The following is a 15873-nucleotide window of genomic DNA, read 5'->3' as shown; positions in this document are numbered from 1 at the left end:
TATAATTTTTGCCCCCTTCTGCAAAATTTCTAGCATCGCCCCTAGCCTCAACCCCAGCCAACCCGACCCAGTTGCACCCCTACCACATATGAGAGGGTCCGAGCTGTTAAATGAGGCGTGCACATTAACAACTCTGAAATGGAACAGTGTTGACACCAATTCATTTTCTAACGGAAATTCTATTAAACCAAATTGCACTCATTTGTGCCACAAAAACTCCCTAATCAAGCTATCCTAACCATGCAATTAATGGCGTTTGCGTGTTATTAAAAGCTAATTTTGGCCACTCTTTTGCCAGTTATGATTTTGCGACACAAGTACCCCTCCTTAATTTAGTTCTTTCTAAATCAACGCAGTTGAAAGAAATCTAAGAATGCCCACGAAATGCAATACACACTGATTCCACTTTTGTTTTAACTTTCCAAACGAAGTGTTTTCCTCTGAGATACGAGTCGATGTACGCCACTCTTTGATTAGTTATAAGGCTATGTCTTGAAAACCAACATTATCCGCATGGAAAAATAAAATAAAAATAAAGTTCCCAGTAAATAATAAAATGGTATGAAAAGCAATTAGGCCACGTTTGGATACCTCATGTTTTTGTATTTGGTTTTGGAATTGAGTTTTGGATACAAAATACATCAATCATCCCATGCTCATGTTGTACGAGAGGCGGAGAGAGAGAGAGGGAGGGTGCATCTTGATGTTGCTGCAGCAAGGTCGAGGAGCAGCAAGGGTGAAGGTAATTGCCATAAATATGGATTTCCAAATAATGTCTCGCAGAAAAGAATTGAAATTCCAAGTCTAAATTTTATGGGTATCCAAACGTGGCCTTACGTCTCATAATAAAACTAATTAGCAAAAGACAAAATTGCCCTTGTTTTGGGGTTAATTTTTAAAAAAAATGACGTTACATCTATGAGCCTTTGGTGGCCAGAAAGACAAAGACAAACTTTGAAAGCACCCTTTCTTTGTTATTTTGTGAAAAAAACTATTGTTTTTAGAAGATAAAGACAGATAAATAGGGGTGGAACCGTAGAAATGCAGTCATCTTGAGTGAAGGACGCACAAAAGAGAGTGCAAATGCTGAAGAGTAGGTGGAAATATCATTTTCTAAACAATATAACTCAAAACTTTCATGTTTAGAGTTTTAAGTCTTTAAAAGAGTCCAAGCAATTTTGCAAAGCCAATTTCGCAGCCCCACCTTTTCAGGATAAATTGAATCCCTACAGTGAATTTAAGGGGCTTAGCCTCCTTCTTTTCTCGTCTTCCATCCATGATTTTGAGTCAATCCAAGATTCTAAAACCCGCGTATATCCAAACTATGTTACCGACTATAATGTATCATATCAGATAAAATAACAATTGATACGAGCATTCCAATTCTACTCCATAAAACACTCATAAATCATTGTGAAGGCGGCGGCGGCCGCGGCATTTTTCTCGTGAAAAAAGTGAGGCTGCAAAATGGACTTTGAGATATACCCAAGATGCTGTTGTGTGAGTAAATTCGATTTAAATAAGTAATTAAACAATTTATAATTCTTTAATTACGTAATTAAACAATTTATAATTCTTTAATTACGTTTTCAATGGCTTTCACTTGACGTGAGTAGCTCATCTTTGTCCAAGTGCAATTAATAGGTGGGAATTATCCCACAAGACAAAAGATTAGAAGGTGAGAATATGGTGGGCCATGTCATGAGATGCACGAGGAAGCACTTCACGAGGACATTGCACAGATATCCGCACTACCATGATAGTGGCACTTCTTACTTTGTTTTACAAGGCTGTCACAGTGACGAAGAAACTATCGACCGATCAAAAACGTGTAAAACAAAGTTTGTAGTGCTGATATGAATCCCAAAAAATAGAAAATTGGTATAAAGTAGGGGATTTGTTAGGGGCAGGCACAAAAGGCATTTCGCGGAATGGCTGTTGGACGAGAGTGCAGCCACATGTGTTTATATTTTGTCTTATTCATTTAATTCATCCGAGGTGGCTGCACTCAGCACTCTTGCAAAAATGTTCTGCGAAATCCCTTCTGCGATGATCCCTAGCAAATCCCATAAAGTATATACGAGGGATACAATATCTTGTCGTTTTCTATTGTCATCGTGGTAGATTGAAAATGCGTACATCGCCCGTCCCCAACACAAATAAACGAGCAATATACACTGGGAAAGTGATCCGTTCGCCCCTGTTTCTTACTTAGGACAGCCTTATCTGATGTATTTATGACCATGGTTTAAAATTTCGGTTTCGGTACCGGTTTCGGACCCCTGAATTTCTGAAATTTCGGCCGAAATAAAATACCATTTTGGGTTTTCGTCATTTCGGTGTCGGTCTCCACCGAAATCCGAAATTTCGGATTTTGGTCGAAATTTTAAACCTTGTTTATGACTACACTTTTACACATGGAGGGGCTGTCCAAATTAAGAACAAGGTACCAATTATCATTTCCCTCTACACGGTCCTAAGTGAGACCCGCTTAGATGACCATGGCCACAAAAATCACTAATCATGTCAACCCATTATGCCTTCTAAAGTTCAATATTGACAGTCACCTGTTTTTATTCTAACCACTCAATTGTAGGACATGTCCTATATTTTTCAAAAAAAAGTAATTCAACTCCATAGGATGATCCAAACCGTCCATTTGTTGGGCCACAACTCAAATAGGTTGTGCCCCAACAAACTCGATATCGAAATGATTTTTGGGGCACGGTCTATTTGAGTTATCGAAATGATTTTTGGGACACAACCTATTTGAGTTGTGGCCCAACAAATGGACGGTTTGGATCATCCTATGGAGTTGAAGTACTGTTCTTTTTGAAAAATAATGAACTATCGGGCCTTTCATCACATAATTTCTCCAGTTTATATGGTGTAAGCCCTTATAGTACCTTATTTTCCAAAAAGTACTGTACGGACCATTTCAAAGGATGATCCAAACCATCCATATGATCGAACACAACGTAAATAGGTTGTACCCCAAAAATCATTTCCAAAGGATGATCCTAGCTCTCCGATATATAGAGGTTTCCATAAAATGCAGTTCCTCTATAGATTGGAGGGTGATGTAGGACATTAGTAGTAGGTTTCTTATTTCACCAGGATACTAGGATTTTATTTCCTAAGTAGGATTAGCATAGGATTTTAGTTCCTCGGGTCGGGTCGGGTTGAGCCCCCTCGGGTTGGGGTCGGATTGGGTTCGGGATGAGAAAATGGCTCCTCGGGTTGGGTTGGGTTCGGGTTGGCCTCAACCCAACCCAACCCGACCCTAGTTGCACCCCTATTTCATATTGCTTGATTGTTAGAAGTGTTCTTCTTTTTTATAGTTGCTATCCTACTTTGTCTCTATTTTATTATCATTTCAAACCTTTCAGTTTAGGTTTTTCAGGGTGAAATCGTTTTAGTTATGACTGACTTGTAGAATCGTTCGAACCTCCTTGCCACATTCCGTTCCCTTTTTTTTCCAAAAATGCTTTTCGAGGACGGAGATAGGACCCATGCGGTGATAAGATTCATGTCGTCATCTTTGATTTGTGTTTCCTTTCCTATTTCCATCAAATATGATTCGCATAGATCATGTTAGGTTTGGACATATTCCAACCCATAAAGGTTGCAATTCGAGTTAGGTTTTCCATAACCCTACCCTTATCTTGGGAAATTATCTCGGGTTAGGTTGGATTTTTCCGCCTGCACTTATTTCACCTTGAAAATGTGTGACACGAATGATGTGCCATTAAGCGATAGTGCAAGCGAGGATTCAATTAACAGTTTCAGGATTCAATTAACAGTTTCGAGTTGGGAAACACTTCTATAAAGACATCTTTAAAGGAAAAGTAGGTGTCAACCATCAAATGCATGCATCAGTTAAGAGAGGAGTGTTAACGATTTATCTTTTAAGTTTTAATAATGTAACAGAGATTTTTTTTAATATTATAATAGATATAGTATAAATAGCGTAGGTACCTATGTTGTTTGGTTTATGTTAGGTATTGATTCTATCTGAGTTAACAAAGATAAGGTTATCTAACCCTTGATTTGTGGAGGTTTAAAATAGACGGTTATAAAATGGGTCCATTCTGTATCTGCATAGATCAAATGGTTATGATGATTCTATGGAGATGATTTCTTAGGAACACCCTATATGTATTAGGTTTTATGGAATGAATGGTTTTGATGAGTCAAAGAACATGGGTGATGTGCTGGCTGTAGTGGTTAGCTCAGATAAGCTAAAACGTCTCAGATTTTTTTCTTTAAACCAGACGTGATCCTGATCAGATCTGGGTCAAGTTTATGGGTTTTTATATGGTGCCTAGGAGTCAGGTCCGGTGTGGGCGGTACTGCCTCTGATATTTGATCCAACAGGAGCCCACTTTTTAAGAGCATGTTGTTAGATCAAACATCAAGGGTGGTACTTTTGTCGTAGGGCGGGCACCATATAATTTCTCTAAAAATTGACCCTCTCATGATTTTTTAACCCAACCAAGGTACTTACTTTCTCATGTCCGGTCTGTTTTACCAACCCTACCAAGATGTCCACGTAACAATGTCCAACTTCCAACTATAAAAGCCTCTTCTTCCAAATCTCTTTCGCCTCTAATTTTATGCTCTAATAAATGTTCCTATCACACCACGTTAAATACGTGGGCCTCACTGGGTTGTCACATGGAGGACGGGAGCGAGTGACAGATCCGCTCTTTTGTTCTATATAAGAACTCATAACATTCAGATCCACCGTAAAAAAACAAGAAGAAAAAACACCAAACCAAAACCATGCAGGTCCTTCAAGCCCCTTCCCTCCGAATCTCTCCCTTACAAACCGAACCCCTCAGAAAATCTCCGATCGGAAACCAAATCCCCAATGCCAACAAAAAGAAGCCCTTATCTATCTCTGCTTCTACTATTTCACCCCCAAAAAGGGAAACCGATCCGAAGAAAAGAGTCGTTATCACTGGCATGGGACTGGTTTCCGTTTTTGGAAATGATGTGGATACTTATTATGATCGACTACTCTCTGGCGAGAGTGGCATTAGTTTTATAGATCGCTTTGATGCATCCAAATTCCCAACGCGATTTGGTGGCCAGATTCGTGGTTTCACCTCTGATGGTTATATTGATGGAAAGAATGATCGTCGTCTTGATGATTGTCTAAGGTATTGTATTGTTGGTGGGAAGAAGGCGTTGGAGAATGCTGGTCTTGGTGGGGGGAATCTTGATAAGGTATAACCCTAATTGGCATTGGAATTTGGATTTGGCATGCATTCATTGGACATGGATTTGTTTTTTAGGGAAATCTTGATAAGGTATAAAGTAATCCTAATTGGCATTGGAATTGGCATGCATGCATTGAATATGGATTTGTTTTTTAGGGCTGATTTGATAATTCTGTTTTTCTTTTTTGTCTCTGTGTGTGTGTTTTTTTTATTTGATTTTTGTGCACACTATCTCTTTGACAAAATGATTGTGTGGGGGTGGAGAGTGGGGCGTCTCAACGTGCTATTTTAGTCCTTGTGGGGACTTGGTTTACTTGCGTTTGGTTAAGATCTGAGTGTTGATTTTTGGGATTTAAGGAGCCATTTGGATACATGAATTTTATAATCTATGATTGTAAAATCTTGGATTTTATAAACTAAATGCTGGATTTTATATGCTAAAACCTAGATTTTATAATCCTGAAAATGTGAAATCCAGGTTTTTTGCTTATAAAATCCAGGTTTTAGCTCGTAAAATCAACGATTTAACTGTCCTAGATTATAAAAACCTTGTGTCCAAATGGCCCCTAACTGCTTTTCATTGTAGAAAGATCCTCTTATGATATGCTATGTAGAGTCTCTTTGTTCTTCTGGATCCAATGCAGATTATACTTGAAATGGGGGTGACTCCAGATCCATCCCTATCGACGTGTTGGTTGTAGATCATTGACTGGGCTTATGCATGTTTTTGATCGGAAAGAAATCTGATTCATGAATTGGTGTGCATGTATCTTGAATTTATTCTGCCCTAGGCTTTTCATGTTTTTTTCTTCTTCTCAACATGCAGTGATGGAGATCCTGATCCATGGTATTTTCTTTCATTGTTTGGGAAATTCGGGAATTGCTGTCTTAATTTATTTTTGGTTTTGTTAGTATATTACTCTCTATTTGGCTCTCTTTCCTAGCAATGCTTTTAAGTTCTAACTGTTAGTTAGCATCAGAATAGAAATACGGTAACACTGGTTGGTAGAAGTTGGAGAAGCGGAATTGCAGGGGATACAAGTGAATCATTTTAGCCATCCAAAAAAAAAAATTAAAACAAAAAAAAACAAGTGAATCATTTTAAGGCCCTGTAGGCATCTGAATTGTACCCTTGTCCTGTTACTGCAGATCACGCCCTTTAATAACTTAGCAGACAATAGAAACAGTTAGAGGCCTCTCTGCCCTGTTGTTTACATGATTGTGTTTTTGACCTCTATATAATGGAGGAAAATTATGCAAGTGGGTGACATCAAAATAGAAACTTTAGGAATTTTGGAGTTTCTTTGTTACTTAGGGGCTGTTTGGATACATGAATTTTAGAATCCAGGTTTTAGTTTGAAAGCAGTGTAAAACTCTGGATATTACAATCCATTATCCTGGATTTTAAGTAAGAAATCCAGGTTTTAGAAATCTCTCCCCCAGCCTGAGATTTCTAAAACCTAGACACACGGGGCGATCTCCTACTCTCTTGCTGGTTGGAAAGAAGGGCAAGAAATCAGAAAAAGACAGACGGTCTCCTTCTTCTCTAATCTCTCATCCCGAACCTTGAGGAAATCCAAGATTCTAAAATCCACATATCCAAGCAGCCCTGAAGGTCTTGGTAATCTTAGTATTCTAGTTGCAAAGGATTGGATACAATTTTTAGAAAATCTTGACTATTTAGTTGGATGTGGCCGTAAAAATAATGGTAAACAAAGAGTTCTTTTTATTTTGTTGAAATCCGCTTGGGTACCCATTTTGATGAGATTGCTTTTGCATATCACTGTTATTTACCCTTTTAAGGATTTGTACCCATTTTGATGAGATTGCTTTTGCATGTCACTGTTATTTACCCTTTTAAGGATTTGTGTCTTACCGTTCAGTGAGATAATCGAAAAAAGGTCATTTCATGCGTTGGTTTCTAAGGCCGTATACAAATTTATCCTCATATGTGGCTATTCCTCGAATATATGTTTTTTTTCCTTTTGAATGATAACAGTAATTTGTACATAAAAGGCTATCCTTGAATATGATTACACATGGTTTTGATCTCAGTGTTGGAATGTATGTATTCATGTCCACGTGATTCCAAAATATGCATCTAATAAGTTATAGTCTTGATGCAATTATTGTTAGCAATAGCATTACTGTTTTGTTGTGTTATTCACGTTCTTTCAATTTTTTCCTCTGGATGGTTAATATGTAAAGTCATTTATCCATGTTTTATCTGTTTTTTTTTAACGGTGATTATGCGTGTTTTATCTGTTGGTAACATGCATATGTAGAAAGGCTTTTTTCAGATGCATATATCGGTTTCTCATGAAGGGTTTTTTTGTTTTTTTTTATTTGTTTCATAGTAACTTGTAACTTTTCAATTCACTAGCTCAGGCATTGTTGAAACATATAGATGTAGGATAATGAAGGAATCTCAAATATCTTCAATTCTCAAATAAAGCAATCAAGAAAATTGATGAAAATCCGTAAGTACTAAATTTTCTTGCACTTTCTTAAAAAAAAAAAAGATTTCAATCTAACTCTCTAAAAGACTCAAAATCCTTAAGTAGGGTTTACCTTAGATCTGACCGTTGGATCTTAAGATCTAAGTCAGATTAGAAATTTGACGGTCTCAATCAATCTGAGACCTTTGGATAGGAGATCCAATCATTCACTTATTAAATTCACTTACAAAAACTCTTTAATGAAACTAACGATAACTTCTTGAAGCCTTTGATTGATTGAGATCTAGGAATTTGACAAGAAGAATAGAGTGAGATAATAACTTGGAGAAGATAAGTGAAGAAGATAGACAAGCCAAGGACTCACACCTCTTGATCCTACTGCATCACACTTTAGGTTGGTTGTGCATCACACCACAATCAAAGGAGAATAAATTCTCTTCAAAGAAAAAGCTTAATCACTAGTGCCCTTGGGCTACGTATATAAGAAAAGAAAGAAAGCTAGAAGGTTCTAAAAGAGTCCTAAACAAAACCTTACAGTTTGGACTAAAATACCCTTTACTAAGACTACGAAAATAAAATCCCAACCCCCCCTACTCTCCTTTGTTAAGATCATTGAGTGGACCCTCTCTTTTAACTTAAATCACTAAAGTGACTTTAAGTGATACTTTCAAAATACCCAAATTATCCATTTCACTTAAAACATGATCTAAGGCAATCTATTTAGGCATTTAACTCCTAGAATCAAGAGTCGTGGTGGACTGTTTTGACTGGGGTGCCCTGGGAATGACCATTTTGTGCTTTCTGTTGTCTACATTTGTGAACTTTGAATTTATACCTATCTCATATCTTATCTTTGCAGTTTCTATAGTTCATAGTTGCTTGAGTCAAGATGCCCTTCATGTTCTATTGATTATGTTCTAGATTGGATTTCTTGTCTTATGTTAGCTACTGTGTGATGTTTGCAGATTGACAGTGTGCGAGCCGGTGTGCTTGTTGGAACAGGCATGGGTGGTCTTACAGTGTTTTCTGATGGGGTTCAAGCTCTTATAGAGAGAGGACACAGGAAAATAACTCCGTTTTTCATTCCTTATGCCATAACTAACATGGGATCTGCCTTGCTTGCAATTGAACTTGGTTTCATGGGCCCAAACTATTCAATATCAACTGCATGTGCTACCTCTAATTATTGCTTTTATGCTGCTGCTAACCATATCCGCCGAGGTGAGGCTGATCTAATGCTTGCCGGTGGAACTGAAGCCGCAATCATTCCCATTGGCATAGGGGGTTTTGTTGCATGTAGAGCTTTGTCACAGAGAAATGATGATCCCCAGACTGCTTCAAGGCCATGGGATAGAGATCGAGATGGCTTTGTTATGGGTGAAGGTGCTGGAATATTGGTATGTGTAAAATGAGTTTGGGTCTTCATATGTTGTAGGAGTGAAATTAAGATGGCCTAATTTTACTTGTTGAGTTATGCTCATCATATTATTTTAATGGTTGGTTATGTGGATGAACTTTGTTGCCAAAATCTTCGAAATGATTGCCTAATCAAACTAATCATATAGTTGTCATTTTTATTCCGGAATGGATTGTAGAATAGAACTGAGAACAGAACTTTTTAGCTAATGTTTTGGAAATCCCGATCTGTTCTTTTTGGATTTTGGTGCCTTGTTCAGCCTAAATTGACCAAAAACACAGGGAAAAAACAATTACATTTAAAAAAAATTTTGCCTCTCAGATGTGATTCTGTTATATCTGTTGAGGGTCTCCTCATGTAATCTACCCTTTCATATTTAATGGGAGAATGAGAGGGTTGAAACACATCAAAAACGCCTCTTTTGTTTATATTTGAGTTTCTCTAAGTTCCAAAAACTTTGCAATTTCCATACTATGAAAATACACATGTTCTGTATTTTGGCGGCATTGCCTCCTATTCCCGAAAATGGGATTTGTGGGGGTGTGTGAATTAGTGTCAGCAACCCCCAAGAGGCATTATAGATGTGGGTCCGTCTGGCCCATATTGAAATCATGGAAGACCATATGAATGTAAATGGGATAGAATTTGAGATATAAACATTATATCCATGTTATTCGACAGCTACTGGTAACATATTTGCCTCCATCAAAGTCGTGATTCAATTGTGGTACCTGATTTTTTTGTTCTTTTTACTGTATTTTCTGAAAGAGAAGTGATATATTTCCCCTTTTTTTTCCCCTAGGCTAGCCCCCTCAGGTGTATTTATGACTACCCTTTTACACAAGCGGGTGGCCCAATGAAGAAAAAGGGGCGAATGTATCATCTCCCTTTCTGAAATTGAGTTATAATTTTAATTAGACTCATCAGGAGCAAATTTCATGGTAGCGTACATTCGGTAGATGTTTTAAGTAGTAAAATGTGTCTAGTTGATAAATTTTGTAGATATGGCGGGTTCTTATAATTTCTAAATATTTTCTATTTAAGTTTTTATTTTTTAAATCCGTTTTTTATAATGTCTTTTTCAAAACAGAACACCGACACATTCCATAGTGATACTTTTTTTGCTGGTCAATCTCTGCACCATATGTAAATATTGTGTCTATTTTCTTTCTTGTCAATAAAATCCCTGATATCGTTTCTAAAATGAAAAAAATACTTGATGATCAATGGTACCAAACTTTATAAAACATGATCAAGTCGGAACTACTCTGGCTGGTTTGGATGTTACAAGAGTTTTGTAATTCCTTAGTATGCATATTTTCATCTTTTTTTTTTGTCTGTTTTTATCCTCATTTTGTTGCTCCAAAAATATGCCTTTCACAACCTTTGGATTTTGACAACAAGAATGATACATGAATGCAACTACATACAGTTGTAATGAAACCTAACACACTAGTTATTGTTCTTTATATTGTCTTGGCGACATTCGTGATAGGTGATGGAGAGCTTGGAACATGCAATGAAACGCAATGCACCAATTATTGCTGAGTATTTGGGAGGTGCAGTTAACTGTGATGCTCATCATATGACGGATCCTAGAGCTGATGGGCTTGGAGTTTCAACATGCATTGAAAGAAGTCTTGAAGATGCTGGAGTGGCACCAGAAGAGGTATTTAATTTGACGTGTTTTAGTCAATCTGCTCATCTTGTGTCTAATTAGTTTCATCAGCATTGTTTCCTCCCTGTAAATCATTGACTTGGCTAAGTCGACTTGGTTTTATCCCTCAACTCAACTCAACTGAACTTCACTAAGCCTTTGTCCCAAACTAGTTGGGGGTCGGCTAAAAAAAAATTCGTTTTACTTGCTCAAGTGAATGAAAAACTCACTTGTGTCGACTTTCCCAAGTCTACTCAGTTTAATCTTGAGCAAGTTCTTTTTCGAGTATGATTTCCTAAACAATATCATCCGAGTACAATTTTTGCATTGATGTCTTTTAATTTTTATCCATAGGCTGTTTATTATGTTCGTTCCCCTGAATTGTGTATCATTTTTTCTGTATTAGTTGAATGCCTAGTGGTTTGTTTCCTTTTCATCTTTTCTTTTATAATAAACTAGCGAAAAGGCGTGCGGCGATGCATGCACATGAGAGAGAGTGTGGAAAGAAGGTGTTTGTAATTGTCTGCCAAAAGAAAAACAACTCTTTCGGCAGGGTGAAGTCGCTTTGTTCGTGCTTTGTCTACCAGCCCTCTTCATCTTTGCAATAGCAGATAAAGATCCGAATGTATTTCTAGTCATTCTTAGTGTCAAGTTCTATTTCTTGTTCACATGCGTCCTTTCCTATTATACTTATTGGATGAGCGCCACAAAAATGTGCTGCCATCACCATGCTTTAAACCTCGAAAAATACACGCTGGTCCATCCCTATTGGTCACTCGGTCAATGCACAGAGGGAGAGAGAAGAGAGAGGGGCAAAGTAACAACACATGCCTTTTCACCGGTTGTCACCATTTAAAATTTTAAATAGTGGCTGTTACCTGAGAAAAGGGCACAGGAGCAGTTACAAAGTTTACAAATTAAAGCAAATAGAAAAGGAGGAAATGATACGTTGGGTATAGAGTTGCACCATAATATCTCTTGATTTTAGCAGGGGTTATACAGTGAAAGTTGATTAGAATCGCCATTATAATATTTATTCTGCTATATAGAACGCTTTGTATCAATGCAAACAGCTTGTCACGTACTACGCTATACACTGAAGCTTTCCAATTATACACACAAACTGCGATGTTGCTTTTGCTTATGCACCCTACCCTCCACAATGAAAAGGAGTAACAAAAAACGGCTCGCTATGTTCACTCAAATTATAGCCAGGTTTTATCAAAATTTACCATTTAGGAATCTGAATTCCTGAATTTCTCGAAATATTTCTCATCTTTACTCCGATTTCTCACATTATATTCTATTGTGCTAATCCAAAAGGCAAGACTTTCAATGAAATCAGTGGCAGTCAACTGGTCAATCGCTACTGGAATGATCTATATTTATTTTACATCTTCTACTTCCCTAATTACTGATTAAAGTATACCGAGGCCAACAAATCAAATTTAAAACAAAACTCACTAGAATATGAATCTTTTTTTCTTTCTTTTTTTTAAAATACTAGAATATGAATCTTATTTGATTATGTAGTTAAAATCTTTATCTTATACTTGTAGGTAAATCTTATGAAAAGAATTCTTATGTCGTTTATCTCTCCATGCTTATTTCTAAGACTTCATAGATGTATGCATCAATTACTATGAATACCTGAGCATGTTGCACACATCCAAACTTGGTTTACTGGCTTGTGCTGGGTCATTAGTACTCAAAGCTACAGAATGGAACAACGATTTTTTCTCTTTCATTGTTTTATTTCAGAATGGACTGAAATCCGTGATGCTTGGTATGAGGTCTCTAGAACTTGGGACCATGAGTTCATATAGTATTGAAAAGACATGGGCATATGTGTGAATGCCATTTCGTTCTTTTGCCTTCTTACACAGCACTCTAGCCAGTGAATTTGGTTGACAATTTTTATCATCTAGAATCCAGCAATTTCTACTTTAATTTTTGTAAGAAAAATATACAAGTTCTTACCAAATATATATAAATTCTGACTTTTTGAAAGTAGGTTGCTGCAGTTATGGTCTCCCTTGCATGAAATTTTTATCTGCATAAAGGAATGAAAGTGGTTGCAGCTCACAAGAAAATGTGTGTTTCATTTCCAGGTTAACTACATAAATGCGCATGCAACTTCCACACTTGCTGGTGACCTAGCTGAGGTGAATGCCATAAAAAAGGTCTTCAAAAACCCTTCAGAGATCAAAATCAATGCAACCAAGGTGAATCTGCAAATCTAACTAGCATAGGTTGTGATGGAACAAGTTAGTTGTTACCTCTCTTTGACTTGTGTCTGGATTCAGTCCATGATAGGGCACTGCCTCGGAGCAGCAGGGGGGCTAGAAGCCATTGCCACTGTGAAAGCAATAACTACTGGCTGGCTACATCCTACCATAAACCAATTTGTAAGCATGGGAGTCCTTTCTTTATTTACATTGTGAAACTTGGCAGAAATGACCCATGAAATGGAAAATAACACACTTAAATGCTTTTGTTTGTCGCATTTGATACACTGGATGTTGAACTTGCGTACACACAATTTTGTATCTAATTTGTTCTTTATGGATGGTTTTTGCATGAATTGCAGAATCCAGAGCCTTCACTGGACTTTGACACTGTGGCAAATAAAAAGCAACAGCATGAAGTGAATGTTGGTAAGATGCAAAGCCTTGTGAACTTTCGTTCAAGTTATTTGATGAGCGGTAACCAGGGCCTGATTTCTTGTATTTTATTGCAGCCATTTCAAATTCCTTCGGGTTTGGAGGACACAACTCTGTGGTGGTCTTTTCGGCTTTCAACCCTTGATCGCAGACCGGTCCATATCTTCACTTGCAGGTCGTAGCCCTCTTCTTCAAGATTGGCTCGTAGTTTTCTTCTTTTTTTTCCTTTATATTTTTGGTTCAATTGGTCAGGGAGGAAATCTATTTTTCTAGGAATCTCTGATGGCTGAGTAGATCATTAGGTTGCTTTCTACCTTTCAGTTGCTTTTGTCATAGGTTAAAGAGATTTTGTTTGGAGATCTTATCACATTTCAATCGTGAAACTGTTTATTTAACATTTACTTGCGTCCAATTGTTGTTTACTTTGATTGTTTGGAATTCGGATTATGAGATGACAAGAAAGAATATCAGATTTGGACCCTTAAATTTTGAGTCCAATAATCAGTTTTTGGACTCACAGTCGGTTCTAAATAATCCGAAAAAAAAAACAGGTAGATCAAAATTTAATTGATTTTGACAAAACGCTTATTTTTACTGAATTTTGATAATTTAGGTCCAAAATACTCAAATTTTGGGCAAAATTTCGGTTTTGGCTGTGTCTGAAACTGAAACCGAAATTTAAAACCATGGGCACTACTCACCTATGTTTTTCTTTCTAGGGGAAAAGATTTAATGAGAAATGAGTAAATCAAATGCTAGAAAATTGATTTTCCAAACAAAAAAAAATCCATTTAATGTGAGACATAGTTTCATTGCAGATGAAACCTATTACCGCTTGATCGTGATTGGGGAATGATGGGGAGTGAGTGAGCCCAGCACACTTCTCACCTTCAAATAAAGGCAGCTGATATTTGCACTACCATATTTTGATAATGGCACTGCTCAATTTGTTTTACATTTTAAGCTAATTTATGGGATCCAAAGCATTCATTTGATGGGCCATTTCATGGATAGGGTGTCCACAAAAAATCAGCCCCATTGGATCACCTTAGGGTGTCCATTTGTGGGGCAAAAAATGGACAGATTTGTGGACAAACAGTATCTGTCCGCCCCACAAATAGACACCCTATGGTGATCCAATGGAGCTGATTTTTGGTAAATCCCCCATCCAGAAGAAAAGACAAGCTGGGTTTGTGCAATTATTAAATCATAGTTTTGCTGATATCTTTTTCTTGAGAAATTATATGATGAGTGGGCGTATGAACACGCACTCATCACCCCAACCTTGATATTTGATCCAAATATCAAGGAACGCCCATTCATGATAGAATTTCTCCATTTTCCTTTTTTAGCACCTTTCAACCCTACACGGGCAATACGATTCAGGCGATCAAGAGGGAGGACCTCTGGATCGCAGCCATCAAACTCTGCTAATCAAAGGCAGTCCAATTGGACGGTTAAGATCCCTTTTTTTATGAATCATAAAGATATAACAACCCCAGTTCTCTCAAAACAAAACCTCTCTCTGCCGAGCTCTTTTGATTTGTGATTTGTGAGGCCCCCATCAAACTATGCTAGTCAGTTTCGTTTTCACGCTTATTTTTTGATCGGTATTTTTAAAGATTTTTTGTTTTCACGCTTATTTACAAGATTTCCAAGGAAAATTTAAAGATTTTCACCTAGATTTCTATCAAAATTGTAGAAATTTCCACTGAAAATTTTAACCGAATTTTACTTCATTTTGGACAATATTTCCACCGATACTGGAATATTTCGATTTCGGTGGTGGCCGAAACTGACACCGAAACTAAAATTTAAAACCTTGGTTGGGATTCATTATGGATTTTGAGTATACTAATTTGATCAGTTATTTTTTGAAATTATGTCGCGTAGGGTCCAATACTTCTGTTGGATGTAGTTTTATTTTCCTTTCGATGAACAGCTTTACATGGTGTTATACGTGATCATGGTTCTTATCACTGCTTTGCTGTAGTTTCATGGCTTTGTGATATAGACATTTCTAAATGATTGTGTACATTTCAATTTCAGACAACAGGAGAGAAGAGAAGCCGAAGAGAAAAGATCAAGCGTGAGAAGGTTAGAGAAAAGATAGCCAGAAAAAGCCAGGCTGATCTAACCATCAACATACCGCACTATTAGAAATGTTAATACGTACATGGCCATTTGGCAAAATGGGTGTGTAATGTTGCATAGTTTTGCACCCTTGTAATGACTTATGTGTCCTGTCTTACACATGAATGTTCATATCTCTACTACCTAGTCTTTCATTCTTTTGGTTACCTTCTAGTTACGTAAAAAGAGCTACCTTTTTCCTGTTTTGGCAAAAGGTTCACTTTTCTCTCTACTTTTTGTGAGTCAAAACAGCCTGTAACAGCTGAGATTAAACAAAGACTATAAAGGAATGCCATTAACTTCTGATGATTGCTATTAA

General features: G+C 37.2%; 1 protein-coding gene across 2 annotated transcripts; it reads left to right on the top strand.

Annotated features, from left to right (window-relative positions):
- Positions 1–4696: 4696 nt before the first annotated feature.
- Positions 4697–15873, top strand: LOC143890357 (3-oxoacyl-[acyl-carrier-protein] synthase I, chloroplastic-like). 2 transcript variants are annotated; one of them, XM_077395001.1, is made up of 8 exons: positions 4697–5232; positions 8650–9081; positions 10597–10770; positions 12870–12983; positions 13065–13166; positions 13349–13415; positions 13499–13596; positions 15478–15873. In XM_077395001.1, the coding sequence occupies exons 1-7, from the start codon at positions 4786–4788 to the stop codon at positions 13564–13566; spliced, it is 1404 nt and encodes a 467-aa protein (XP_077251116.1). In that variant the 5' UTR covers positions 4697–4785; the 3' UTR covers positions 13567–13596; positions 15478–15873. The 2 variants fall into 2 exon arrangements, with proteins under 2 accessions (XP_077251116.1, XP_077251114.1); XM_077394999.1 differs by having other exon boundaries at positions 4698–5232; positions 15471–15873.

The sequence above is a fragment of the Tasmannia lanceolata genome, unplaced genomic scaffold (assembly GCF_043159265.1).
Source record: "Tasmannia lanceolata isolate RefF3 unplaced genomic scaffold, GAP_Taslan_0.1 ptg000013l, whole genome shotgun sequence".
NCBI lineage: Eukaryota > Viridiplantae > Streptophyta > Magnoliopsida > Canellales > Winteraceae > Tasmannia > Tasmannia lanceolata.
The sequence above is the reverse complement of the archived record's forward strand: the minus strand, read 5'-3'. Positions and strand labels throughout refer to the sequence as shown.

Excerpts from the sequence above, each read along its gene's own strand:
- LOC143890357 (XM_077395001.1), top strand. The coding sequence starts at position 4,786 with ATGCAGGTCCTTCAAGCCCCTTCCCTCCGAATCTCTCCCTTACAAACC. Across the intron at positions 5,233-8,649 it reads GTGGGGGGAATCTTGATAAG|ATTGACAGTGTGCGAGCCGG; the intron begins GTATAACCCTAA and ends TGATGTTTGCAG. Across the intron at positions 10,771-12,869 it reads CTGGAGTGGCACCAGAAGAG|GTTAACTACATAAATGCGCA; the intron begins GTATTTAATTTG and ends TTTCATTTCCAG.